The sequence below is a fragment of the Sceloporus undulatus genome, chromosome 2 (assembly GCF_019175285.1).
Source record: "Sceloporus undulatus isolate JIND9_A2432 ecotype Alabama chromosome 2, SceUnd_v1.1, whole genome shotgun sequence".
Classification (NCBI taxonomy): Eukaryota; Metazoa; Chordata; class Lepidosauria; order Squamata; family Phrynosomatidae; genus Sceloporus; species Sceloporus undulatus.
In genome coordinates this window covers 293,039,637-293,067,569 of record NC_056523.1, presented here as the reverse complement: position 1 = coordinate 293,067,569, position 27,933 = coordinate 293,039,637, and the positions used below count along the sequence as shown (strand labels likewise).

Here is a 27,933-nt window from a genome sequence, read left to right as displayed (position 1 = left end):
GCCGGCGGAGGCCTTAGAAACAAGGTTGGCCAATGGCCGGCGCGGAGGAGCCAACGGAAAACGGCTGAGGGGCGGGGCTTGCGAGGAGGAAGCCGGAAGCAGAGGGATGAGGGGCGGGGCCTGGGGGCGGGTGGCTTTAACCCGCTTGGCCTTTCCCAGGGATGGATGCGCGGGCGAGGGCCAAGCGCTACGAAAAGCTGGACTTCTTGGGGGAAGGGCAGGTGAGAGGCCTCTAGAGGGACCCCAGCATGGCTTGCTTTGGGGACTGCAGCTCCCAGCATCCCCTGCCCATAAGGAGATAAAGGATTCCAGGACGCCCTCCTTTACCCGGACGCCTCTTCCCTCCCAGCCTTCTCTCCAGGGGGGAGTCCCAAATGTCCTCCATTTGGAACATGGCTACGAAGAAGAAGCATGGGTTGATATCCATAGGAGAGCGGTCTATTTTTATTTTGTCCTCCATTTTTCTTGCACGCCCTACATTTGGCATTGCCTCGCCCAGGGTGACCAGGCGTCCTCTTTTTCCAAGGCGCATCCTACATTCTGTCCAGGAGGGACTCCAAAATGTCCTCCATTTGGAACCCTGCTAAGAAGAAGCATGGGTTGACATCTATAGTGTTTATTTTGTCCTCCATTTATTCTTGCATGACCTACATTTGGCAATGCCTTGCCCAGGGTGAGCATAGGTGGGTTTTCCCTTACGCCGGGGGGGGGGGGTCAGGAACGGATCCCCCACATAAGGAGAGGGCCCACTGTGTATTTTTATCCTAATTGTGTTGTTGTTGTTGTTGTTGTTGTTGTGTGCCTTCAAGTCATTTCCAAATTACAGTGACCCTAAAGCGACACTATCATGGGGTTTTCTTGGCAAGATTTCTTCAGAGGAGGTTTGCCATTGCCTTCCCCTGAGGCTGAGAGAGTGTGCTGCAGACTCATCATCCAACATTCAAACCCGTACACTGATTATATATATATATATATATATATATATATATATATGTTTGTGTGTTTGATCAGTTCATTTTAATTATGTATGGGAAGTATTTATATTTGCATCTTGCCTTTTTTCTCTCTGATGAGGCATATTGGATTCTCTACCCTTCTTTACATCTATCTTCTCACCAACTTTGTGAGGTAAATCTTTTGTTTTATACATAGCTTTCCTTTGGCAGCATATGACAGGAAAACTGAGGCGGCTTACAATGTAGATCGAAACAAGGTGCGGCTAAAAGTCTAATAATAAAAAGTTTAAAATGCGGTATATACTCATGTCAGTGGCCCTTGTTATACGCTGGGGTTTGGTTCCAAGATCCCCATGTTAACAAAATCCATGGATGCTCAAGTCCCATTAAATATAATGACATAGCAAAATGGTGTCCCTTATAAAATGGAAAATCAGGTTTGATACTTTTTTGGAACATTTTCAAACCATGGATGCTTGAATCTGTGTATAAAAAATCTGTATATAAGAAGGGCTGACTGTATAAGTCTAGAAATGTAGGTCAAATAATCGTCCCAAAAAAACCAAGTCGACTTGGGTCAACGTAAGTACTGTATCTTTTATTCAAAAGAAGGAACCATCCCCTGGTGAAAAGCAAGAGTATAATATATGAAGCACCAATCCCCTCTACTCTCTCATCCATTCAGCCTTAAGAGTGAGCACAAAGAGTTATGTCTGCTGAAATTTTGTAAGTACTTTGACATTGTTTTACCTTGCTTCATCCTTTAGATCCTTTGCTATATACCCCTAAATTTTACCCTCAACTTATCCACAAATCAAAGCAAAATCCATAATTTTGGCTCTCAGCTTATACATGAGGTCGACCTATAGTCAAGTATATATGGTAGTTAAAGAAGTGATATTATTACAGTTGGCCATCCTTATCCACAGATACTTCATGGATTTGAGCATCCACAGCTTGGAAATATATATATATATATATATATATATATATATATATATATATTACAAAAAATAAACCTTAATTTGTTTTACATAAGGGACACCATTTTACTATCCATTTTATTCAGTGGGACTTTAACATCCATGGATTTAAATATCGACAAGGGTTTTGGAACCAAATCCCAGCAGATAACAAGGGTCCACTGCAATTAATTAATTAATTAATTAAAATGGTTTAAAACACATTTAAAACATAGCATGAACCAGTGTAATGGTTTGAGTGTTGGCCCTGATCTCTCGCTCAGCCATGTAAATCCACTGGGAGACTTTGGGCAAGTCACACTCTCTCAGCCTCAGAGGAGGCAACCCCACTCTGAAGAAATTTGCTGAGAAAACCCCATGATAGTGTTACCAAAAAAAACTGTGCTGCAATTTCATTAGAAAACAATTTTTATATGCATGGTTTTCTCTCTCTCTCTCTTAGTTTGCTACTGTTTATAAAGCAAAAGACAAGAATACAAACCAAATTGTTGCCATTAAAAAGGTGAGTGTGTTATTTTGGCTGTATTCTGACATTGCACAAAACTATGAGTTGTGTTAATCATAGTTTAGTTAATCACAGTTTGGAAATCAAAGCTTATCCAAACAGTTTGCGAAACTGAATTCTAAACTTGCTTGTTTGCTTCTGCTTTTGCCACACTAGACAGTACTATCTCAGGAAAGTTGTTTTCCAGACATGAAACAAATCAGCTATGTGTTTCAGCTGTAGGAAGTTTGAACTGTGTTGGAAACGCACTTCAGAGCATAAGAGCCACATCCTCTTCCTGTATATGCCATACTTGCCTAATAATGAGAAATAGCAAAATAATCAAGTTGTCAGAAAATCCCATTGTGCTTCATAGTTATATAAAATATTGTAAATAAGTTTCATCTTTCAGAAGAATCATAGAATCATAGAGTTGGAAGAGACCACAAGAGACGCATCTGAGGGAGTAGACTCAAGTCTATGAAAGTTCATGCTGTTATCTTCTCTCTTTCAGTTAGTCTCAAAGGACTGGACTATCTGTGTATCTGTACCTAGAGTGTAATAAGCAATACTTAAATAATGAAAAACAGTCTTCTATTTTAGATCAAGCTTGGCCACCGATCAGAAGCAAAAGATGGTAAGTATCTGGAATAAGACAAATAAGAACAAATATGATTTTGTTATCACAGCAGTAAAGGAGTTCGTGTTCTGGGAACTGATTTGTCTCTTTAGTTCCAAATAGAAGAATTTAATAGAGATAAATGTTGTTCTGCTACTTTTAAAGTATATCAATAGCATAACATTCTTACTCCAGTGTTTTTATGGGATGACTAACTGCAAAAATGCTATCAATATGCTGGCTTCAGGGTGGTGTCAAGGTGGACAGTGTCTAAATGCCATGCCCTCAAGCTGCTGGGAAGCTGGCGTTTTGAGCTGGTCTGTTTTGGCTCTTAGTAAAGCTGAAGAAGGTATTACAGTTACACATCAGTAAAAGAAACTAAACTATTGATATAAGATATATAATGTCCAACTTTCTTTAGGGATATATCCTAAAAATAGCCTTCATTACACTGTACTCCTTTTTTTAAAACTATAATGGCATATATTTAACAAAACAATAACTACAAATGAAAGAAAACTACTTTTAGGACACATAGCTGTACATAATATATCTTATATCAACATTTTAGCTTTCTACTCCTGCGGTATAACTGTACTACTGTCTGCTTTACTCACTCACTTATAAATTCCAGTTCAAGATGAGAATCATTTGATTTGGTACAACTAACAGAACATTCTCTTTGATTAAAGCAGTGGTTCCCAACCTTCCTAATGCCGCGACCCTTTAATACAGTTCCTCATGTTGTGATGACCCAAACCAATGAAATTATTTTCGTTGGTACTTCATAACTGTAATTAAATAGGTGTTTTCCAATGGTCTTAGGCGACCCCCATGAAAGGGTCATTCGACCCCCAAAGGGGTCCCGACCCACAGGTTGGGAACCACTGGATTAAAGGATGAAAGGATATGATCCTGTGGGCACAAATAACTGATCACATTTTGTCTTGACTACTTGCCCTTGTGACTGATTGAGTAGCAAGCAATTTGCAAAATAGAAACAAGTTTGGCAGAGTGTTCATTTACCTATGCCTCTGAATAGTAGGGTATGTCAATGTTTGTCTTATTAGAAGAATTGTGGTAAGTTTATATCAACTATTTGGTCAATCTAATGTGATTGATTGTGGTAGAACAGTTGAAACAATTATGGATAAATGTGTGCATATGTGTGTGCACATGCACACTTGCCTGTGTGTGTGTGTGTGTGTGTGTATATATATATATATATATATATATATACACACACACACACACATACATATCTCATGTGGAAAATTTTCCATGGAAAAATACATAATTGGAAATTTTTCTGCTCTATGTGTCTGATAAAAAGCATTTAGGATAGAAACTCATTAAATGTGGTACTTCCTAGATTTAGTTTCTATATCCCATGAATTTGCTGGTTTTGGATTCTGCAGGAATTGTGGTTATTTCCCATGCTATTTAACATCTGCATGAAACCACTTAATTGACTGATATGGAATTTAGGAGTATTCTGATGACACAAGAGCCATTGTGGTGTAGTGGTTTAAGTATTGGACTATGACTCTGGAGACCAAACTTTGAATCTCTGCTTGGTAATGGAAACAGTGACCTTAGGCAAGTCACACTCTCTCGACCTCCAGATTTTCTGTCAAAACTCCTGGTGCCCTTTGGGCTATTTTATAATTCATCCCACACATTCCATGTCTGCATGGAATATTTAGAAGACTTGTATGAGAAACTGAACAAGTAACCTACTGCCTCTGGATTCACCATTATAAGTGAACTTAACTAGAAATTCCTGGAAGAGGGCTTTCTATAGTTTGATGTAGCACATAAGTATTATGTATATTATATATTGTTGTTTTTTTTTTAGCTTTTGCATATTTTAATTGAAGATTCCGTTAGTCTGTTTTTAGAAAAGCATCCAAAAATGTAATTGATAATAATACAGTTGCTCCTCCAAGACTTGAGATCTGCGGACTTGAAAATTGTTTACTTTATTTTTTTTTCATATTTTTATGCATGTCTTAATTATATATGAGTGTACATTGATGTTGATGTATTTGTTTCTGTGTGTCTTTTTATATTTAATAAAATATTTTATAAAAAATTAAAAAAGAAAGTAAAAAAGAAAATCCGCGGAGGGGCAACTGCCATTAACACCAATAGGATGCACACCCATGGTGCATGCCCCGCATGCACATGCCCCATTCAAGCTTATGGGGCTCGAATATGTGAGAGTTTTGGAGCTTGTGGGAGGGTTCAGAACAGATCCCTGCGAATTCCAAGGGCCAACTGTACTAATGATAAAAACACTGCTTGCGGAGGAAATGCAAAATTACCAAAGAGGCACCTTGATTTTCTTCCAAGACTTTAACTTGGAGCAGAAGGAATCGAAATTGCAATGTCCTGAAATACCCATGTTTCTTAGAATGTTTGAAGAGAATCCCTATGGATGTCTGTGGAAATATTTATGAATGGAAGGGGTGGACTGAAGTAGGAGGTTACCCAAGGAAGAACTTGTTAGTCTTCCTGAAAACTATAAAGCATCTTTATCATGATGTCAGAGCTCTGGTCTATCTCATCCAGTACTATATACTCTGGATTCTTTTCACTCTGAAGCAAAAGTCTTGCCTAATTTTGTTTCCTTCTTAACTGTTGATACCAGAGTTGAATTTGACAATGTTTAGAACTATCTACAGTTGAGCCCATCAGTGGTCTTCTAAGCCCCTGACTTGGAAGCATTTTTCAAGATACAGACACCTAAGAGACTTCGAGGTTAGAACTTAAAGCTAGTAAGGGAATGTGGTATAAATAATTGAGACAAAGATGACAATAACTGCTTCTTTTCACCTTGGGTAACTTGAGACACTTAAAGTAACTTAACATTATACTTTGCTGAGGGTGATTTAACATTGTTTCCACTTTCCCCCATCAAAATCAGGTATAAACAGAACAGCCCTCAGAGAAATAAAACTGTTGCAGGAGCTTAGCCATCCAAATATTATTGGGGTAAGTATGAAGTTCTGTTTGAAAGAAGTTGTTTTTGTTGTTCTGTGTACATTACAGTTGTATTTATTTGGAAATAATTATTCTTATAAGAGAATGTTTACAATGTAGCAATCCTTTTAGGAGAATTAAGATTGACCACTCAGTCGTGCGGAGAAAGGAATGATAGTGCAAAGGAATGATAGACAAAAATGTTTTTCTGACAGGTTAATGGAGCAATGCCATTGGCTCTGCTCATTTCTTGGGCTGATATAGACTGAAGTCAGACCTCACATCACACCATAGTGTGCACTAATGGATTTAGAAACACAATTGTTTGTGATTCCAAAGATACAAGCAAATAATGGTTTAAAATAGTGTATGTTTCAGTTTAAGCCTCTTACTCTTCCTGTTTCTGTGATGCAGAGGCTTCCAAAGATGGGAGTGGGGAGCCATAACTATGTTTTGTTTAGTCAGACACGTTGCCAATCCTTATTTTAAACTTTCTTAACCAGTATTCATGTGTGAACAAAGTCAGAGTGATAGAAAAAAGGCTTGTTTCTGTTCAGGTAGAGTGCACTATTCTACTTGCAACTTTTAAAAGTATATTAAGGCCACTGACGCCACCAGCACCTAACATCCTTGGAAAGCTGCCAGGATTCAAGGAGTAGAGAGCCTACCACAGTCTGTATCTAATAACATCAGTCTGAGGCATAGGAGAAAATTTAAAAAATTTTGAGATGTTGTTGTTCACTATGGTTTACTGTGCTATCTCTTTAACTAGCTAAGCATGCTAGAGACCACTGGCAGAAAGGGGCTTAACACAGGACACCCTCCTTGAGCCCCTTTAAACCTAAAGCCTTCCTCAGTTAAGTTATGTTTAAATAACCTGAGTGTGCTTTTCTTCCAGCTTCTTGATGCATTTGGACATAAATCTAACATTAGCCTAGTGTTTGATTTTATGGAAACAGATTTAGAGGTAAGATTAATTAAGCCAATGACTGTCCATTGTCTCTCCCCACATCTAATACAATGAACTTGATGTATTTTAAGCATTAACTTGTCATGTTCAAACAAGATATCATAGGGAAAAGTCACTAGGCGAAGGGACATGGGGAAGAATGGGTATGACTCTTTAAAAAATCTGGGCACAGTAGCTCTCACAAAATGGACTTGAACAGTACTTCCCCATGCTCTGTGAGGACATTCCACCTTTTCTTTGAAGCCGTAGGAAAAGCATGTTGTCTGCTATGGTAACTGAAATAACTGCATATTTTCTTTCTAGTTTATTTGCCTCCCCCTTCTTTTCCCTTCTCAAGCTTGTGTCTGTGTTTTGAGTCTAAGTCCATTTAGGTTGTTCACTCTTTCTACAGCACCATATATGTAAGTGGAATGAACTGAGACAAGAATAAATAGCTTAAATTATATAGCTGCATGAGGAGGCTGGCATACAGCCAAATTTTTCAATAGCCAAAGATTTAAGCTATTGCAGAAGTCATCCAAGAAGGAAAATAATTGTGTGGGTATGCTTGCCATTTGATGTAGTTCTACATAATTAACAATTAAGATATGAAATATAGATACAATGGACCCTTGGGGTTTTATTCCCAGAATCCACATGGATGCCAAGTCCCATTATATACAATGGTATCAGACTAAGGCTTTATCTGATCCAACATTATATTCATAAAGTGGCCAGTTGTGCTGAAAATGAAGGCATCTGCAATCATAAAATAATTTCATAGTCTTATAGTATTTTATAGCATATAGTTTTATACTATAATTTTATTGCATTATATAGCAATCTAGCAAGTACTTCACAGCCATTTTCTTCTATTCTTACAAAATGCAGTGGATTAGATTAAAGACACATGTTTACCCAGGGCACTCTGGTGACCATTGTCTGTGTTTGTTAATCAGAATGTACATTTCAATCTGTTTTAAAGCTCTGTGCTTTTGAAATTTATAAAATGTATACATTTACAAAATTTTGTGTATTGTTGTACACAGGTTATAATAAAGGACACTAGTCTTGTGTTGACACCTTCGCACATAAAAGCATACATGCTGATGACACTTCAGGGTTTAGAATATTTACATGAGTACTGGATTCTTCATAGGGTAAGTGAGTCTAGGTACAAAATGACTGGCCACTGACCAAATAAATTATTGTGCCAATTAAACCTGATGGCACTCCTGTAAATGGAAGAATTTTAGTCTTAAGAGAAGCTTTGTTGCATGATGACAACTTTTACAGTATTAAAAAAAGCATCTTTCCAAACTTGAAGTAACTGATGTAAAAAAATTAGAACAAAATACAGCACAGGCATTTAATTATGAAAAGTTAAGTTGTCGGTTTTCAGTATTGTATTTAATAAAAATCAAATCCACTTTGTAAATACACTGGGATGTCAGTATCCATGGAGGATCCATTTTGGATTTAAAATCTGTGGGACCTCAAGTACTGTTGTCACCAATGGCAACACATGCATGCGGCTGCACTGCCATTAGGGACAACGAGACTTCATTTAAGCCCCTATTATTCCCAATGGTGGCATGGCCATATGTACTTGCTGCTATTTGGGACAACAGGGGCTGTCTCTAATGGCGATGTGGCCATGTGTTTGTGCCACCATTGGGGATAATGCGTTCTTACCATCCATGAATGCATAAATCTGCAGATGGCAAGTCCGTGGATAATGAGGATAATGACCTCCTTCCTTGGAGGTCTTTAAGCAGAGGCTGGATGGCCATCTGTTGGGGATGCTTTGATTTGGATTTCCTGCATGGCAGGGGTTGGACTGGATGGCCCTTGTGGTCTCTTCCAACTCTATGAGTCTATGATTCTATGAGGCTCCACTGTACTATGTAAATACGCCACTTGTACAGGGACAGGGACACTTTGGCACTTGGGCCAAATTCAATTTCCCAGCACTCCTCATTCGAACCACACAGCCTTCCAGGAAGCTTCCACTCCTTCTCCACTCTGTTCTTACCTTTCCTTGCCAAAGAATGCCGACATGAAGTGAAGCCAGCTAATTAAGACACTAACTGAAGGAGTGTTTTTCTAGCTAGCACTTCACTGTGTCTGGGCTTTCCCTGGGAAAATGGGAATGGGAGGGACTGCCCCACTGTCAGTTAGCCTTCAGGCCCTTCTTGGTCTCCCTATCTCTGTTCTGGTGAGACAGTAACTAAAGTAAAAAGCAGAATCTTTCTGAGGCTAATGCTCACCAATATAATTTATGTATGTAGACTCTTTAAACTGTTGTATCTCTTAGTTCATCTGTATGTTGAAGTGGCCTTCACCCAGTCCCTAAACAGTATCAATATTACTGCCTGTGGTGGTGAAGAAACTTCATGTGTTGTTAACATATGTAGTGAAGAAAGATCAGAAGGGGATGGTTTCTCTTTTGATAAAAGTTAAGGCACAGTATTTATATTGACCCATGGATAAGTCAACCCAAGTTTTTGAGTCAATTTTTTGATTAAAATTTCTAGACTTAATGAGTATATATAGTATTAGTTTATAAATTGCATTACTTGCAGTGGACCATACCTCAGATTTAAAGATACATTTTGATCTTGCCTGTTTCTTTTTAAAGCAAGGACGAAGTATTTATTCTCAGTGATGGTTGATTCACATGATTTTTTTTTCACTTAAGGATCTCAAGCCTAACAACTTGCTGCTAGATGAAAATGGAGTTTTGAAGCTGGCTGACTTTGGCTTAGCAAAGTCTTTTGGAAGTCCAAATAGAGTTTATACGCATCAAGTGGTTACAAGGTAAGAAAGGGTTTCTTCTGGAAACTCAAGTGGCCTGTTGGCATCAATGACCATGTTGTCAGGGAAGGATGAGGATTGGAGTCCAAAACATCCTCTGAGGAGGCCTGGAAGGAGGGAGCAGGCCAGCGGCGCTCGCATCGGCCACGGTTCTCCTTCCCAGCCCCTGCGGAGGCCTCAGCCTCCTCAGAGCCCTGGAAGGAGGGAGCACGCCGGGCTTAACCCAGCATATAAGATGACTCCCAACTTTGAAGAAGATTTTCATGGGTTAAAAAGTCGTCTTATACGCCGGAAAATATGGTAGTTCCCCAGTATGGCATTGAGTGGCTTGAATCCAAATAGATTAGTAGAGCACTGTACCTGATCAGGACAGTGATGTAGCCTAGCGCTATGAGCACCGTGTCTCTTCTCCCAGTCATTACAGTATATATAAAAGAGGAAGAGATTCTGGCAGCTTGCTGACATTTCATGTGACAGCCAGTCCCTAGCTGAGGAGTGTATACTGCAGACTAATGTACATGTTAAATCTGAGTGAAACTGGCATGGCTCCACACCCCTGTTAGATTGGCTTCCTGCCTAGAATTGGCCACTGCCTATATCTTTATTAAACTTTCTCTGTGTTATACTTTACCACCTTTATACTGCACAGATATTTAGGATAGGGACTTAAATGTTGCAAAATACAACCCAAATCAACACTCAATCTGTAACATATGTTGCATTGCTAAGCACTATGACTCATTTACCTAAGAAATTAGATTTCAGTAAACACCATGTGTTATAGAATGAAGACATTTTACTCAACCATAAGTATTCCTTCAAATCTGTGTTTCGCACATTGCTTACTAACATAAGCAATGTTTAGTCACCCTTCTTTTGGACAAAAGTATTATATTGTAAGTTGTCTTGCTTTAACCTTAAATATTTAGACACCAAGTAGGACAGAGTTTTAGAAAATATTATGCATTCTTCATTAAAGGAAGGGATAAGTGCAGCATGCCTTTGTTTTTCAGATGGTATCGAGCTCCTGAGCTGCTGTTTGGTGCTAGAATGTATGGAGTAGGTGTGGATATGTGGGCAGTGGGCTGCATATTGGCTGAACTGCTTCTAAGGGTAAGACCAGGGCGTACCTAGAAGATGAAAACTGCTTCTCCTCTTGCACAAATGACTAAACGTCTGGTACTTTACAAGTAGCACCTTGAGGCCCGTTACAAATGGGCCGTTAAGTACGAACTCAGTCCGTACTAGGGTTAGGAAGGGGCGGTGCTTCCGCACTCCCCTAACCCTAGTACGGACTGAGTCCGTACAAAATGCACCCCTTCCACATGGGGGCCGCCATGACGACGTCACGACCACGCCGCTTCTATACGGGGTGGCGCAGACGTGACGTCGCTCTGCGCGAGGGCGCTTAATGCACCCTTTGCACGGAGCAGGAAGGAGCTCTGTTTCGGAGCTCCTTCCTGGTTTGCGTCGCTGGTCTGCGTCGCTGGGCGCAGCCTTCAGACAGCTGCGCCCAACAACGCCAAGCGGCCCCTTTCTGCTCCTCCCCGACGCCGTGGAGTGTCCTTGGGGCTTGAAGCCCTAAGGACACCCCTTTCCAGGCTGTGGGGAAGCGGCCTTTTGCTGCTTCCCCGTAGCCTGCAAAGCGGCGGATCAGGGCCTCAGAGGCTGCCTGTCTGGCAGCTGAGGCCCCGATACACCGGGGAAAGGCGCGCCTACAGGCCGCCCCTAAGTGGCGGTCTGTAACGCACCTCGGTTTTAAGATTTGGTGCATACTTGGAGTCTAATGAAGGAATAGAATTTTTTTTTATCAAGAAAGGCATTGTAGGGAGAGCATAATTAAGAGGTTGTATCCCCAAAATGGGTGAAGCCAGAGCAATGAGTGAGTAAGCTGCCCCTCCCCTCCCTTTTTTTTTTTTTTTTTTTTTGTTCTTTCCTCTCAATTTTTCTCTTTCTTTCTGTTCTTCCCTGCCCATCAAGCTGCTAAGGGAAGGATAGATTGCTCTTGCCCCGGTTTTGAGCTAGTTCATTGCATAGGAGTTTTTTCCTTCCTCCTACCCTCCTCCTTCTGACTGGATCCCCTTTACCTACAGAAAATAGGTTAAGAGCTGTAGATTTCCCAGCCCTGGCACACACAAAAGCTTTAAATGCAGAGAATGGGTTGACATAGGTTGCATTTGATTAAAAGAAAATTTCAGGGATTCTGAAGCTGAAACTTTTTTTTAATTGCCCCCCTCCCGTTTCTGTTAATCAATCTTAAATTAATTAATACAATATTTTAAATAATCATAGTTGAAAGCTGCTATATTCATCTCACTGCAGGTTCCATTTTTGCCAGGGGATTCTGACCTGGATCAGCTCACAAAGATATTTGAAACTCTGGGTACTCCCACAGAAGAACAGTGGCCTGTGAGTTACCTGACTAGATTTAGAGTTCATGTGTGTTACAAGAACTGTTGTATACTTTTGTGTGTGTGCTACTCATTCTATAGCTTCTGACTTGCTTCTCCATTTGTTTTCCCTTTTCCCTCTACCAACAGGGTATGACCAATCTTCCAGATTATGTGACTTTTAAAAGTTTCCCTGGAATGCTGCTTCATCATATTTTCAGTGCTGCTAGTGATGATTTGCTTGAACTACTGCAAGGCTTATTTACATTTAATCCTTCTACCAGGGTCTCCGCTACACAGGTATTTCATTTCCTCTTCATAAGGTTAAAACTGACTTCTGTCAGGCTTTAGCAAAAATGGTTAATTTTCCATGAATCTTGGTAATTGTAAGCCGCTCTGAGAGCCTTTAGGGCTAAAGGGTGGGGTATAAATGCCATAAATAAATAAATCTACTTTATTTAATGAATTTTGGAAAACAATGCATGGGTCTTCTTTCAGGCCCATTGAATAGATTCAGTGCAATCATGTTATCAACAGATCTTTTAGCTGAAAAATATAGGTGTCAGGGACTTCCCCCAAAAGATCCAAGCTCTTCTGGGTTTCTGGCTAAATTGTACCACCTATCTGAACAAGAAGAACCACCCCAGTCAGCTGATCAATGCCAAAATCCCCACTGGTTCAGCAGTGAGCCCGCTAAAGCAACAGAGCAGTGGAAAGGAAGAGATAGGAAAAGTAGCACTATCTTTTTGAATGTGGAGACAATAGGGCATGGTCAGATGGTTCTGTACAATCTTACTTGGAAAAAGGTACTAATGAATTTAGTGACTCTTCTTCTCCCAAGTACATACTGCAGTTTGAAAAGGCATGTACAGTGCGCCCTTTTTTTACAGGGGGGGATCCATTCCAGACCCCCCCCCTCCCATGTAAAAAAAAGTGTATGCTCGAGCCCCATTGAAAGTAATGGGGCTCGTGCATGCGGTGGCGGTGCGTGGCGCATGCACGCCACATTCAACTAAATGGGATGCTCTGTCCTGCACGCTCCCACGCAGCTCCTTCGGAGCTTTCAGCATATGCTGAAAGCCGCGTATAGTGTATCCGCATATAACGTGGGCACACTGTACTTTGAGCTCTTTGATCTTTTTTCCCGGGCAATGCTGCTATAAGGAAGGGCAATTTCAGCCCTTTTTCCTATTGAGAACTATGGATTACAAACAGGTGTTAAAGTTTCTTTTCATTATTGTAAGCTTGTAATTATTCACTATGGCCTGTTACAGACTGCCAAAATAAAGCTGCTTCGAGTCTCTTTGGAGGTATGCTATTTAAATGATGCATGGGTTCTAAGAGTCCGGAGGCCACGCCAAAGCAACACTCCATTCCTAAGCACTGGAGTGCAGCTTTGGTGCAGCTTCCGGATTCTTAGGATGCATGCATCATTTAAACAGCATACCTCCAAAGAGACCCGAAGCAGCTTTATTTTGGTAGTCTGTAACAGGCCTATGCCAGTTTCTTGTGGAATTAATTTTTACTGGTTGGTCATGGTCATTGCAAATTGATGAGATTATTTGTCATACTTTTATTTTGTTTTATTTTTTGTTATGCGTTTTGGCATAGATGTGAGAACTTGTTCAGTAGTATGGACCATGTCAAAAACATAGCAATGCTTTGATAGTTGTGTAAACTGTCTGTGGGTAGTTAGCAAAACTTACCTCTCAGTTTATGAGCAAAACAAAGCTAGATGTGGTTGATTATTTATCCTATGCAACGTGACACTGCAGCAAAATGCTACAGTGTGGAATGCTGTTTAGCATTTCAGCCAGTTCTTTATGTCTTCTTTCAGAATATTCCATTACTAGCCCCTCAGTTTTCCTGACAGCATTCTATGACCTTGTTCAGTGCATATTGGATTGTGCAGGGATGTTTTGCCCTGCAGCTAGGATTTTTCTTCAAGCACCCCTGGCAGTTCTCAGCAGAGCTTAAAAGTAATCGTAGCCGGGGGGGGGGGGGGGGGGCTGGGGGGCCGCCCCCCCCCCCCTTCCATTAGAAAAATGAATGGTGTGTGCTGCTGCGCCGCCGCACTCAAGCCCCATTATCATGGTGGCACTTAGTCTGGACCCCCCCCTTCCTAAAATCCTAGCTACGTCCCTGAAATAATGTATTACAGATAGTTACTGCACCCACAACATATTACTTTTTGAGAAACTTCCATTTGGGGGGGCAGGGGGAGGGAAGGGAAGCTAATGGCATCATTACATTTTAGTTTTTAGAAGTGATATTTGGTCATTTGTCATTTGGTCAAAATGTCATTTGGATGATTATGGTCAGGCTTTTTTATATACAAAAATAATTTTCCAAGCTATGATTCTCCTAGCATGCAGTTACTGCCTTTTGGGAGTGGCAGTGTTTGGGCTATGTAAAAAATTTAACATGGCGAATCTTCATAGTATGTTCACACATTAAGCTAACTCATGTAAGCCAACAATGTTAGCTTACAAATCCTGGCTTTATTAGGTGAAACAAGCCAACCTGGAACCAGATAGAATGCTGACATAACACTGCTTGGTTATTTTTGCCAAGTTGCTATTTTCTCTACAATAAAATAGTATATGTCAGTATAGAAGCCAGCATGGTGTAGTGGTTTTGAGTGTTGAACTATGATGCTGGAGAACAGGGTTTGAATCCCTGCTTGGTCATGAAACCCATTGGGTCACCTTGGGCAAATCACTCACTCTCGTTTCAGAGGATGTCAGTGGTAAACCCCTTCTGAAGAAACTTGCCAGGAAACCCTGTGAAAGGTTTGCCTTAGTTGCCATAAATTGGAAACGACTTAAAGGCACACAACAACAAATGCCAATATATGAACACTGCAGTGATTATATTTTCTAATGAGTCCCTTTGAGGTTAATCAATTAATCTTTTGTTTTCATTTCAAAACTATGACTAATGGGTGTAGGTCAAGAGGAGGGGTTGAGGAGAGAATCAGGATTCTAATGCAGTGTCCAGGATGCAGTCCTAAATTTATCAGGCTTAGTTACATGGTAAACACATTGCACTAAAATATTTGAGGGCAATTATCAGAAATCATATTTCATTGTTCCAGTCTGGATAGCAGCTAGACAAATAGTTGATCATTAAGAGAACAATGACAAGAATCTTCTTGATGCCTTGCTCTGGTGTAGCTAGGTTTTAGGCTAGCATAAATACTTTTTGAGGTGTTGTAGAAGGAGGTAAACAGTATCTCCTTGTGCAGCCCCCTCCCTTGGTGCATCCACAGCTTGATGGTACTAGGATGTACCTCCATGGCCATCTAACTGCAGTTCTATAGCTGAGGAAAAATGAAAAGCTTTCAACCTCTCAAATTTCTAGTGTACTCTACATTCTGGAGGTTCAGAAGAGTAAAGCTGCTCTTTTTTCTTGGTTGTGCAGCTGCAACCATATGATAATTCAGTGCCACTTGGGCTCACCCAGAGCCAGAGACTGGTTATGCTGCACCATCAAGCTACAGCAGCACAGCTGGTAAAAGCAGCACAGACTTGTGGCTTAAGTATACTTGATGGACATTGAAAAGACTTAATCAGCATTTCCATGGCTGGCTTTATAGTGTCCTGAAAAAATAATCTGGTGCTTCCCCAATTCAGATTGTGCCAAGAACAGCTAAAATACGCTATTTGGGGGAACTGGCATAATTTTTCAGTACGTGACATTTTGTTTTACTTATTCTAGTCTGTTTATCATGAAAGATCAAGAAGGATTTTACATCCTTAACTATAGAACTCTTCGTGCACTCTCTGACTGTTCTGTAATTGGTGCCCACATGGATTCAAGCATATTATTGAAACCATAAGGGCTAAAAAGACACTGCTAATTTTTAACAATAAAATGGGGATTCTAGGGACCTCCTCTCCTCTGCACTCCTGAACAATAAAACATTTGGCTAGCCATCAGTGAATTAGAACATCCGCAGATTGGCCCACCCCATTCTGATCATTGGTGGAGCATGCATGCAGCCACACGAACATGGCCATATGCAATTTGGCATCCGTTGACTTCAATGGGACTTTAGATCCTGCAATTTTTAGTATCTACGGAGGTCGGTTGAGGGTCTGGAAACAGCCCCATGGATAACAGAGGGCCAACCATGACTGTGCTCTGTTCCAATTCTATCATCCTTATCAGAAGAACGTAATATAAATCCTTCATAAAGAATATACAGAAGTGAAACTGACCCATGCTCACCTGTTTCTTATCCCTTCACAGCAGCATATTTCTAACTAGCAACAAGTTAGGGCCCAAGGGTATAGGATGTTAAGTACAGTTATTATAAAGAGGAAGCTGTGGTTTCAGTGGTATATTTGTTCTTTTTAAGGCATTGAAACATAATTATTTTAGTAATCGACCAGCACCAACACCTGGAAGCCAATTGCCAAGACCGAACTGTCCTGCAGAAGCCTTGAAAGAACAGCAAATTGTAGTTCCAAACTTAAAGAGGAAAAGAATGGATGGAAAAGACCAAGGTTAAAATAATATTTTAATACTGTCTAATAATAATAATAATAGCAACAACAACAACAACAATAATGTTTATTTATAGCCCGCTTTTTTATATAAGCTGTTAAATGTAATGCCTGCCTTATGATTTGTCAAGCCATAATACAATTTGCTAGTCTTAGATCTTGCTATCGATGTGCATATCTGGCTACTTCTCTACCTACAAAGGGATGCAGAGTGGTTTGCTTGAGCCATTTTCTTGTCCCATTATCTGCTCCATACTGTTGCTTAATAACAGTCAAGTGCAACCATATTAGGGGAAGCATGTTGTTTTCGAATGAGGATGGGGGCTAAAAACCACTTCCACTCTGTTTTTCTTATGTAAGAATTGTGCTGGTTTGTCAAAAGTAGATGTGGCCGCTGGTTAATGGCACACAAACTTGTCCTGAATCTTGGCAAATATGTAAATATTCCATTCAGAAGATATTTTTCAATTTATAAAATGTCTCTGTATCATCTAAATGAGATGGTTGCTTAACTTTTATTCCTCTTAAGCCTAACACTGATGTGATGCTACTTTACCTTCCAGTCATTGGCAGATCAGAAATGTTTCATGGGTTTGTCTGTTTCTGTGCCTCCTTGTTTCAGTTTATATGTAGATCTTTTTAGGGCTTAGAGTGGCATACTTATGGCACTTACAGTAGTTCCCAGGTGGGAGAAGAAGCAGAAGGTGACTCACATAGGCTTTTAATCTCCCAGTCATAGCTTAGAACAGGGATAGACATCCTATGACTCTTGGAGTAATTGCAAAAACATTTTTCAAGTGGTCAATTCAGACTTCTACAAGAGTTATTTGTCAGTTTCTCATGAGCCTGCTGGAGAAGAGGATGACAGAGAGATAAAAACTGTGTGTATTGTGGTGTAATGTGTTGTTTTTTAAAAAGAGGAGGCTCCTGCCTGTTGCTGACATGTACCCAATAGATTACCACTGAGGGGACAGAACCTCTGGCAGATAAATGGTTGCTTACACTAAATTTAGAAGATTGGGCATATGTTTTGTCTACATCAGGCCCAAATGATGTTGCCATTGTCATGAGGGTTCTGTAACATAGGAGTTAATGTAAAGAACTGGAGCTAACATAACTTTTTAGGCAGTGGTCATACTAGAGAAAGTCATGCTTGTGCTCTTCAAATTGAACTAAGGTTTGATTAATGATGTTTCAAGTTGTAGGCAAAAAAGTGCAAGATTATTTATTTGCATTAAACTTTACTTTTCTTGCATTAAAATTTACTCTCTTCCTTTTAGGGTTACCCAAAAAATTGGTGTTTTGACAACTGTGGAAACAGGGATATTGAATACCTCTGCTGCTGTGAAGTCTGAAAAGGCCAAATGTGAGAACTGAAATATCAACTGAACATGAATGAAACCTAAATTTGTAAATGTATGTAAAACATGTAGTATTTCATCTCTAAAAAACCATGTATTTTTTTATTACTGACTTTTTAAAAAAAGAAAAAATGTGTTTAAAAATGTCTGTTTAGCGGTAAATGGGATACATGGAACTTTGTGCACAGTGATTCTGAATGAATTCTTGTTAGAAATATCCAGCAGGGCCTGGACAATTATAAATAAACCCCTCGTTGTGGAGATTAGAAGTCTGTGTACAAATGCATATTTGTTTTCCCAGTTATTCATGCTAGAGAGGATAAAATATCGAGACTTTTCATTCCACTTTCATGACATTGTATTGATGTTAGAGTTCTAGTAACTTTGAAAGTCTTATTGATGCTTCAGTATGAAATATTAAGCTACATACTATACTAACAAGTTAGAAAACCATCGATTATCAAATTCAGGAGGCAAAAATGATGTTTTTCAATGAAGTTGAGCTCTGATTGTGATTTACTCTAGGGCTGTTTTCAAGGAAAATCTACAGCTAGCTAAGAGCATGCAATTACAATTTGCATGTGATACACACATTGCCTACACATCTGTGTATTTTCATTTAATAGGCATACATACTTTCTTGCTTAGTCACATTCCATGATATTTAAAAGCCTGTGTACAATGAAAATGAATAATTGGAAATATAAAAGATTAAAATACACAAAGACACAAACAGTATAGTGGGACTGCAGGCATCAGCTCAGGCTGCATCTGCACTGCAAAAATAATCCAGGTTGACACCAGTTTAACTCCAATGGTTTCAAGCTATGGAATTCTAGGAATTTTAGTTTTGTGAGATATTTAGCCTTCTGTCTGAGTGCTACCTCCATAACAAACTACAAAACCCAGGATTCCATAAAATGGAACCATGGCAGTTAATGTGATGCCAACCTGGATTATTTCTGCAGAGCAGATGCAGCCTCAGACTGTTCTTTGCACACAGGCAACATTAGAGCCTAGAAAAACTAGATCACCTCATAAAGAAGCAATACTAGATATACACTATAATGAGGAAAAAGCTGTGGTGGAACCTTGAATATGGGAAAGTTTTTTGCTCACACTTTTGATTTAACTTGTGTTTTCCTGCTTCCAAGAGGCCTAGCTGCAAGTAACTAGATTGGAGTAGGCAATTAAAAAAAAAGCTGATTTTAAAAGAGAGGATCCTTTTCTTGTCTCGGGAGGCAATGAGCCTTCTAGGTTGTTAACACCTTTCTGGGAGCTTTTGTTTGCCATCTTGTCTGCATGGATTTTGTTGATGGAGGAGAAGAAAAACACAAGTGGAAGCGCAAGTGCCTGAGCCTGAGAGTTTAACTCGGTAATACCTGAAAAGGAGAGCAATGAGTTTTGGTTCTTAAAAATGAACTCTCCTGGAATTCAGATAGCATTTTTGCTAGCAAATTTGATAAGCTCAGAATACCAATAGTTATTGATATTCAGGGAAATACGTTTACTAAGTGACAGAACACATGCATTAGATGCAAAAGAATCCAGGTTCAATTTCTGACATCTCCCAAGTAGTGTTGCCACGTTGGATTCAGGATGGGCTCCTGTAATGTAATCCTCAGCCAATCATAGAGCAGGACAAGGTGCCATAAACTTCTGTCAAGCTGGACAAAGGTACCTATCCTCTCTTACCTTCCAAACTCCCAACTTTCAGCCACAGCCATCCACTCCCAACATGGTGAAGAGTAGGCAAAGGGGGCATGGAGCAGCACCCAGTTCCCATGTTGAGAGGGGATGGTTGCAGTTGAAAGTTGGAGTTTGGAAGACAACTTCATCCTGCTCGACAGACTTTGGCAGTACCTTGTCTTGTTCCATGTTCTCTTCAGGATTAAAGTTACAGGAACCCTTTCTCATCTCCAAACTGGCATCTCTATTGCCAAACCACCAGCCTAAGAGTGTCAAGAGTTGCTTCCATGCTTTGTAGATAATACCTAGCTAGACTAGTGGTTTCATTGACAAACTGGAAAGCACTAGTTTTTGGAGAACTTGTAAACCCCTATTTCTAAATACGTCTTTGAGGTCAATATTGCTCTTTACAGTGATAAGTCTAGGTGGAAGATTTTTTTTTCAAATTTAGTAATTTTGTGCTGCTGTGATATTTTCAGGCACAGATGTTTCATGTCACACTGCCCCATAAAATCCGTTAGGAATGTCATACTAAATGTTTCTGGCATCCTGCCTTTATTATAACACTGTCAACTTAAGGTCTTTGTTAGGAAAGAGGTTTTTGTATTCCTGCATTCTCTCATTCCTATTAGAAACACTGGCAACTAAGAAAAGTAGCTGTGCAATCTCTGGGACTGGTGTTGACAGACTATTAGCTCTGGATATGCCTTCAGAGGAAGTTTGGATGAGTTCTCTGTTGGAGAACTGGGTATGTTTGATTTGGGTCTGTGGTTCTAGGGGAGACCGGACTACTTATTTTTTTCATATATTCAGTCACACCTTTCATTAGCTAACACAATTTTGCATGATTTGAATTTCTGAATTGCCAAAAAGTTATTTTTGATGTGCCAGTTTTGAGTCTGGCTGCCCAGCCTGACTTGAGTTGAAGTAGAAATTGTACAACTCAATAATAATAATAATAATAATAATAATAATAATAATGGTTTTTATTTATATACCGCCCAATCACTGGGAATCCGAGCGGTTTACAACAGAGGAGATAATAGACAGTTCCCTGCCCACAGGCTTACAATCTAAAAGACGCAACACAAAAGGAGAAGGGAATGGTATGGGGGGGGAGGAGATCAGGTCCAGCATTCTTCTCTCCCTCTGAGGCCTGGACCAAGGCAGATGGACCGGAGGGAGGGCTGTCTATCTTCAGCCTGATGGAGCTCCAGATGTTGATGTGACACAAAAGTGTGAAGATATGACATGTAACTCCTGCTTCAATCATATTCTGTTAAGAGAAGAACTACAGCAAAGAACGGGAAGAAGGAAACACTGTGGAGGAAGTTATTATTGGGTAGATGTCTGCTGTGTTTGTTTCTAGTTGTTTGTGTGTGCATACATGTTTTTCTGAAGGAAGAAACCCAAAACTATTTATGCAAAGCTTACACCTCTAGCTCCATGTAGTAAATCCACTGGAATAGAATTTGCTTGCATTTCAGGTGACTCACTTATCCTAGATGTGTATTCCTCATGGAAACCCACTGGGGGACCTTGGGCAAGACCCACTCTCTCAGCCTCAGAGGATGGTCATGACAAACCCCCTCTGAAGAAACTTGTCAATAAAAACCTGTGATAGGTTCGCCTCATGGTTGCCATAAGTCAGAAAGGACTTGAAGGCACACAACACACACACACAACACAACTGCTGGAGAAGTCCTCACACTTCCCAATGAAACTTCCTAGCCAGATGCACAGCAACCACCCCCAGGTGACCATAGGCATCTGAAGTAGGTAAACAAACCGGCGGGGGCAGCTTCTCCATCTCTCCCTGGGCAGGGTGACCAGACATCCTCCTTTTCCTGGACATGTCCTCCATTTCCACTTCTGTCCAGGAGGAATTCCAAAATGTCCTCCATTTTGAGCATGACTGAGAAGTACATGAATTTACACTGATAGGAGTGTTTGGGAGTAGCTTTTGTTTGGGAATGTCCCTCTTATTTTTTCTTGAATTTTAAAATGCTTTGCCCTCCTTTGCAATGATGACATCTGGTCACCCTGTGAGGAGTAGGAGCCACCTCTTCATTGAGAGCATAACTTTCCAAAGCTGAAAACCTACCAGAGAAGAGTGCTGAGGATATTGCGGATGGCCAAGAAAGGGGCTCGAGACAGTATGACCAGAGGCCCTCCTTTTTCCAGACAACTCCTATACTGCCACCTTCTGTCTAGGAGGAATTCCAAAAGTTCCTCCATTTGCAACATGATTGAGAAGCATGAATTTACATTTCTAGAAGTATTTTAAACTTTTATTTGGAAATACCCATCCATTTTTCTGGAACATCCTCCATTTTGTGGTGCCTTTGCGGCAGTGGCATCACTAGGTTCAGCATCACCCAGTTTGGTAATTCATGGTCTCTCTCTCTCTCACACACACACACACACACTGACCTCCTTCCACACCACACCATATAGAATCCTTCGTAATATTTTTTGTACGAATGTGACTCATTTGTCGTACCTCCTGTAGATTACTGAATGTCATAGTAATAGTTGTGACATAAAACAACTAGCAAAATTAAAATTATCAGTTTAAATTATGTCATACACACAGACTAGATATACACAGTTTCATGTGATTGAAGTGAACATTTGGTAAAATGTGATGTTTTAAAAGAATTTTTTAAAAATTAATTTTTTAAAAAAAAATTAAAACCGGGGCCTCTCCTTTCTCCTCCCACTGATCCTCCTCCCACTCACCTCACCTCTTCCATTGAGCTCCAGCATTTTAAAAGGAAGGAGTGCAACCAAAATGGCAAAGGATCTGAAAACCATGCCTTATGAGGAGAGACTTAGGTGGGATATAGACCACCCAAAAGGGCAGTCTCCCGCCGCCCTCGTTTGTTGCGCAAGGGAGCCACAGTGGACAAACCGCGCGGCTTCCTCACGCAACAAAAAGCGGCTTCTTTCTGTGGCGCCATCATGATGCCACAAGGTGCTAATGGCGCACTTGTGGCGTTATGAAGGCGCTACGACATGAGGACGCTAGGCATGTCATGTCAAAATGGTGGCGCCCATGTGTATAGGGCGTCACCATTTTTACGCCCCGTCACATGCGAGGGGCATTTGAAAGCCCCGCCCCTCACACGTGACAGGAGCGCCTAATAGTGCCCATTTAAATAGGGCCATAGAGAGCTGTGTATGTTCAGCCTGGAAACATGTTGGTTAGGTGATATAATAACCTTGTTTAAGTCTTTGAAGGGCTGTCACATTGAGGATGGAGCAAGCTTGTTTTCTGCTGCTCCAGAGGACAAGTCACAGAGAATGGATTCAAACCACAGGAAAAGAGATTCCACCACAACATAAGAAGGAACTTCCTGACAGTAAGAGTTTTTCAACAATGAGACACACTTCCTCGGAGTCGGAACGTGGCAGAGCCCCCGTCTTTAAACAGAGGCTGGATGGCCATCTGTCAGGGATGCTTGGATTGTGTGTTCCTGCATGGCAGAAGGGGGCTGGATTGGATGGCCCTTGGCCTCTCTTCCAACTCTATGATTCTAGATACAAGTTCATAAACTTTGAAAAACGTTATGGTAGAAAATGGAAGGAAATGAGGCAGGCAAATGCCACACAACAAATTATCTGAGTTTGCTGGTGATAGCACGCTTGTCTCTGACTCTTTCTTTGTCTCCTTGGCCTGAACCCTTGAGGCTGGGACTGCTTGCTCATCTTACTCTCTGGAACCCTTGACCTTTGGACACAGCCTTGTCAATCTGCCTCATGGGAATCCTAGATCTCAGACTGCTTGACTATTCTCTGGCTAGGACCCCCAGTTTGTACTACGGAACTTTGCTTTAATCCTATTTTGTTTGCAATGGACTTCGCTTTGCCTTGAAACTGCGCCAGCCTCCCTGGGAAGTTTCTCTTGTTGAGGGCAGCTATCAGCATTCTTGGCCGCTTTCCCAGACAGCAACCAGTTTCTACCCAAATATATGGGTTGGGGGGGGGGGGGGAAGCAGTGACGCCACCTCCTTCAGGGTGTCACCTGGTGCAGTCTGTGCCCCTTTTTTGTTGTTAACTGTCTTCAGGTTGATCTGGACTCATGGTGACCCTATGGATGAGGCATCTCCGTCCGCCACTGCTCTGCTTCATTCCTGCAACCCCATAAAACCCATGGTGGCCTCTTTCACAGAGTCCCATGGTCCACCTGGCATGCAACCTTCCTCTCTTCATACTTCCCTCCACCTTTCTCAGCATGATTGCCCTTTCCAGTGAGTCCTTCTTTCTCCTGATGTGTCCGAAGTAGGACAGCCTCCGTTTGGTCCTCTTGGCTGCCAGGGAGCTTTCTAGGGCCCATGCCCTTCTCCTTTGGGATGTCCGCGGGATCCTCAGCACTCTTCTCTGGCACCACATCTCCCAGGAATGGGTTTTCCTCCTATCCTCTTGCTTGACTGCCCAGCTCTGGCATCCCTACCAACCTGGCAATAGGGAACTCAGTCTAAGCTTTGTCCTGCGTTGTATGCCCTTGCATTTGAGGGTCTTCTCTGGTTCTTTCCCTGGAGACCCAGTGCCTTTGCTGGCCCTTCGGGAGAGCTGGGCTTCCAGAGGAGCGTGGGAAAAGCCTGGGCAGCAGGTGGCCTCACCTCCTTCCCCTCTATCCCTCCATCCCTCCCTGTCTCCTCCTCCTCCTCCTCCTCTTGTCCTTTTCAGGGCGGGCTTTGCTTCCCATTCCCAACCGCCTTCCCCTTGATCTCCTGCTAAGCGAAACTGACGACAGCGGAAGCTTTGAGCCTCAGAAGCCAAGGCAAAGCAGGCGCCTCCTCTCCTCTCTCGGGCTCAAGGCAGAAGGAGGGTCCATTGCTGCTGCAGCCTGAGCTGGAAAGGCAGAGAGGCAGAGCCCGTTCCCTCTCCTGCAGCCCCTGCCTTTGGACCTCCGCCAGCAGCCAGGCATCAGGGGCCAGGAGCATGTCTGCGCCCTGCTGTGCAGGCCAGGTAAGCAGAGGGGGTCCTCCTTTTCCCGGACGCGTCCTCCATTATTCCCTCCTCCTGCTGCTGCCCAAGAGAGAATTCCAAAACACCCTCCATCCTTTGGAGAAAGGCTAAGGAGCATGGGTTTATTTATTTATCTATTGTTTGTTTGTTTCTATGAGAGGTTTTGTTTGGCACTGTCCTTCCTCCTCCATTTTTCTGAACCAAAGAATGGGTGTCCTCCTTTTCCCGGACGCGTCCTCCATTCCCGCCCCCTCTCCCACCTAGGAATGCCCTCCATCCTTTGGAGCAGGGGCTAAAAGGCATGGATTTATTTATTTCCTGTTGTTGTTGTTGTTGTTGTGTTATTTCTATGAGTGGTTTTGTCTGGCAGTGGCCTCCTCCATTTTTCTGAAGCAAGGAATCGGGTTCCTCCTTTTCCCGGACGCGTCCTCCATTTCCCCCTCCACCTGCCCAGGAGGGAATTCCAAAACGCCCTCCATCATTTGAAACGGGGTTAAGAAGCATTTTATTATTATTATTATTATTATCATTATTATCATTATTATTATTAGTGCTTTTGTTTGGCACTGTCCTCCTCCATTTTTCTGAACCAAGGAGGAAAGGTCCTCCTTTCCCGGACGGGTCCCCCATTCCCTCCTCCTCCACTACCATCTGCCCAGGAGGGAATTCCAAAACGCCCTCCATCATTTGGAGCAGGGCTAAGAAGCATGGCTTTATATTGATACGAGTGTTTTGTGTGTGTGTCTGTCAGTCAGTCTGTCTGTCTGTTTAGTTGTTATTTGGGTTCTGTCCCTCCTCCACTGTTTCTTGACCATCTCTACATTTATTTCTTTATTGGAGGGGAGATGCCTTGTCCTCCTTGGCAGTCCTCCTTTTCCCAGGACGCATCCTCCATTTCCACCTCCTGCCCAGGAGAGATTGCAAAATGCCCTCCACTTGAAACATGGATTTGCATTTTATCTCTGAGTGCTTTGTGGCTTCTATTTTGCTCCAAGAGTTTCTTGGCTGTCCTACATTTGGCAGTGCCTTGTCCTCCATTGAAGAGGGGGCTGCTGGCTTGCCTGACCCCTTCAGGGCTCCTGTGTGGCAGGTCCTCCAAGGCCTCCCTGCCACATTTATTTCAACCTGGGCTGGATCTGCACTGCCGAAGTAATCCAGTTTAATACCACTTTACCTGCCATGGTTCAAGGCTATGGAATTCTGAGAATGGTAGTTGGTTGTGGCACCAACTATCATTCTCAGAATTCCATAGCCTTGAGCCATGGCAGGTAAAGTGGTATTAAACTGGATTATTTCTGCAGTGCGGATGCAGCCTCGGACAACCAGCCCTTGCAGTGGTCCCCGTCACCAGGTTCCTCAAGGGAGCTTCACCCAACAGACTGGGTCCCTGCCCACAAAGAAGATCTCTTCCTTCATACAGTACTAAGCATTGTTGTACAGTAGTTGCTGTTGTTGTTGTGTGCCTTCTTCACATTGGTTCCGACTTAGGGCAACCCTGTCCTGGGGTTTTCCTGGCAACGTTTGTTCAGAGAGGGGTTTGCCTTTGCGTTCCTCTGAGGCTGAGAGAGTGTGACTCACTCAGGGGCACCCAGTGGATTTCGCGGCCGAACCTTAGGCTGCATCCACACTGCAGAAATAGTCCACGTTGGAGTTTATCACATGAAGGAGATCAGGAGTTTATCCCGGGAATATCCCAGAAAAAATGGCAAAATCACGCGTAATGATTTCACAATACGTTGCACAAAATCCAGCATTAAAATGGTCACAAAGAAGCATTAATGCTCGTCTTTTTACTTTCGGGATTTCAGCAACAATGCATTTCCAGTATCGCTTTATATATGCAATTGCGTGTGATAATCATTCGTGCAATTACTTGCCATTTCCGCTTCATTTGCAGGATGCTTTAAATGCGCCTCAATCTCTGTTTAATGTCGAAATCAGCCCCAGTGTGATAAACTCCATTGACACCACTTTGACTCAATGCTGTGGAATTCAATGCTATGGCTATGGCTCTGGTGCCACAACAAACTACAATTCCCAGGATTCCCTAAGCCTTGAGCCATAGCTATTAAAGTGGCGTCAACATAGACACCACTTTAGTGGCTATTTCTGTAGATTATTTCTGGTCTCTAGAGTCATAATAGGGTGCATCTGCACTGTAGAAATTATGCAGTTTGACAGCACTTTAATTGCCATGGCTCAGAATCCTGGGATTTGTAGTGTGTGTGTGCGTGCGTGTGAGGCACCATCAGGCTTTGGCAGAGAAGGCTAAGGACTTGGTATTATTGTTATTGTTGTTGTTGTTGTTGTTGTTGTTATTATTATATTTATTTGTATCCCACTTTTTTCTCAGGGTGGCTACATATTAAAAAACAATACAATTAAAAACATAGAATAGAGGTACATTAAAAAGAATTAAATTATTACAGTGTTAAAATAGATAACTATTAAACGAATAAAATGCATTTTAAAAAGATAAAACTATATAAAACACTTCAAAATGAAAAAAAAACATTGCAGGCCGATTACAACCATTCTATTCAAAACTGCATTATTTCTACTGTGTAGATGCAGCCCCTATACAACTCTTAGACCACTATGCTACATTGGCTCTCTACACAACCTCTGCTTTTCCATTGCTGGGAAATGCCTCAGAAAGGGTCTCTTCCATCGATGTGATAATGGGCAAGGATTGGTGGCATTGGTTGTTGCTAGTGGGAAATCTGGTGCCACAACAAACTACAAGTCCCAGAATTCCACAGCATTGAGCCATGGCAGTTAAAGTGGTGTCAAAGTGCATTATTTCTGCAGTGCGGATGCAGCCCCTGGCAAAGTAGCTTTCCTAAAAGAAACCATGGGGAGGAATCCACTCCATGAACCAGGATGATTTTTCAATTGCTTCCCTTTGCTTTTGCAGAGGCAATATAAGCTTAATGTAGGTGCATATACTCTGTGTGTGTGTGTGTGTGTGTATCCATCATTAAATGCTTTAAATTTCTCAAACGTGGCAGTGGTGCCATTGTGGAAAATGTAAAAACAATGTACTGTAGCAACACCTCTCGAACTGGAAGGCTGACGTTTTCGTTGTGTTACAAGCTGTTGTAGGATGCCGCCTGTGCCACTGGTTTTGTAAAGCACACTGCCCATAAAGCTTGTGTGGTTTTTTTAAAAAAATATGAACTGTTTTACCACTCTTAAAACAAAAAGCAGGCTCA

General features: G+C 41.6%; 3 protein-coding genes across 7 annotated transcripts in view; 2 read left to right on the top strand and 1 right to left on the bottom strand.

The window, feature by feature from the left end:
- Positions 1 to 27,933, bottom strand: part of THBS4 (thrombospondin 4) — a 553,455-nt gene that overhangs the window by 374,891 nt on the left and 150,631 nt on the right. The window lies entirely within an intron of this gene.
- On the top strand, positions 105 to 18,552 carry CDK7 (cyclin dependent kinase 7). 5 transcript variants are annotated; one of them, XM_042450131.1, is made up of 12 exons: positions 105 to 221; positions 2,382 to 2,441; positions 3,027 to 3,060; positions 5,972 to 6,039; positions 6,926 to 6,994; positions 8,026 to 8,136; positions 9,678 to 9,796; positions 10,807 to 10,906; positions 12,116 to 12,202; positions 12,334 to 12,483; positions 16,547 to 16,694; positions 17,975 to 18,552. In XM_042450131.1, exons 1-12 carry the CDS (start codon positions 162 to 164, stop codon positions 17,998 to 18,000), a joined length of 1,032 nt encoding a protein of 343 aa, XP_042306065.1. In that variant the 5' UTR covers positions 105 to 161; the 3' UTR covers positions 18,001 to 18,552. The 5 variants fall into 5 exon arrangements, with proteins under 5 accessions (XP_042306065.1, XP_042306067.1, XP_042306066.1 ...); XM_042450135.1 differs by having other exon boundaries at positions 160 to 221; positions 2,938 to 3,060; XM_042450134.1 differs by having other exon boundaries at positions 202 to 221; positions 3,014 to 3,060.
- The window catches only part of SERINC5 (serine incorporator 5), a 69,551-nt gene continuing 66,088 nt past the window's right edge, over positions 24,471 to 27,933 (top strand). Inside the window, exon 1 of the mRNA XM_042450127.1 lies at positions 24,471 to 24,718. Within this exon, the coding sequence (XP_042306061.1) occupies positions 24,692 to 24,718 (27 nt within the window). The 5' untranslated portion in view covers positions 24,471 to 24,691. The remainder of the gene's footprint in view (positions 24,719 to 27,933) is intronic.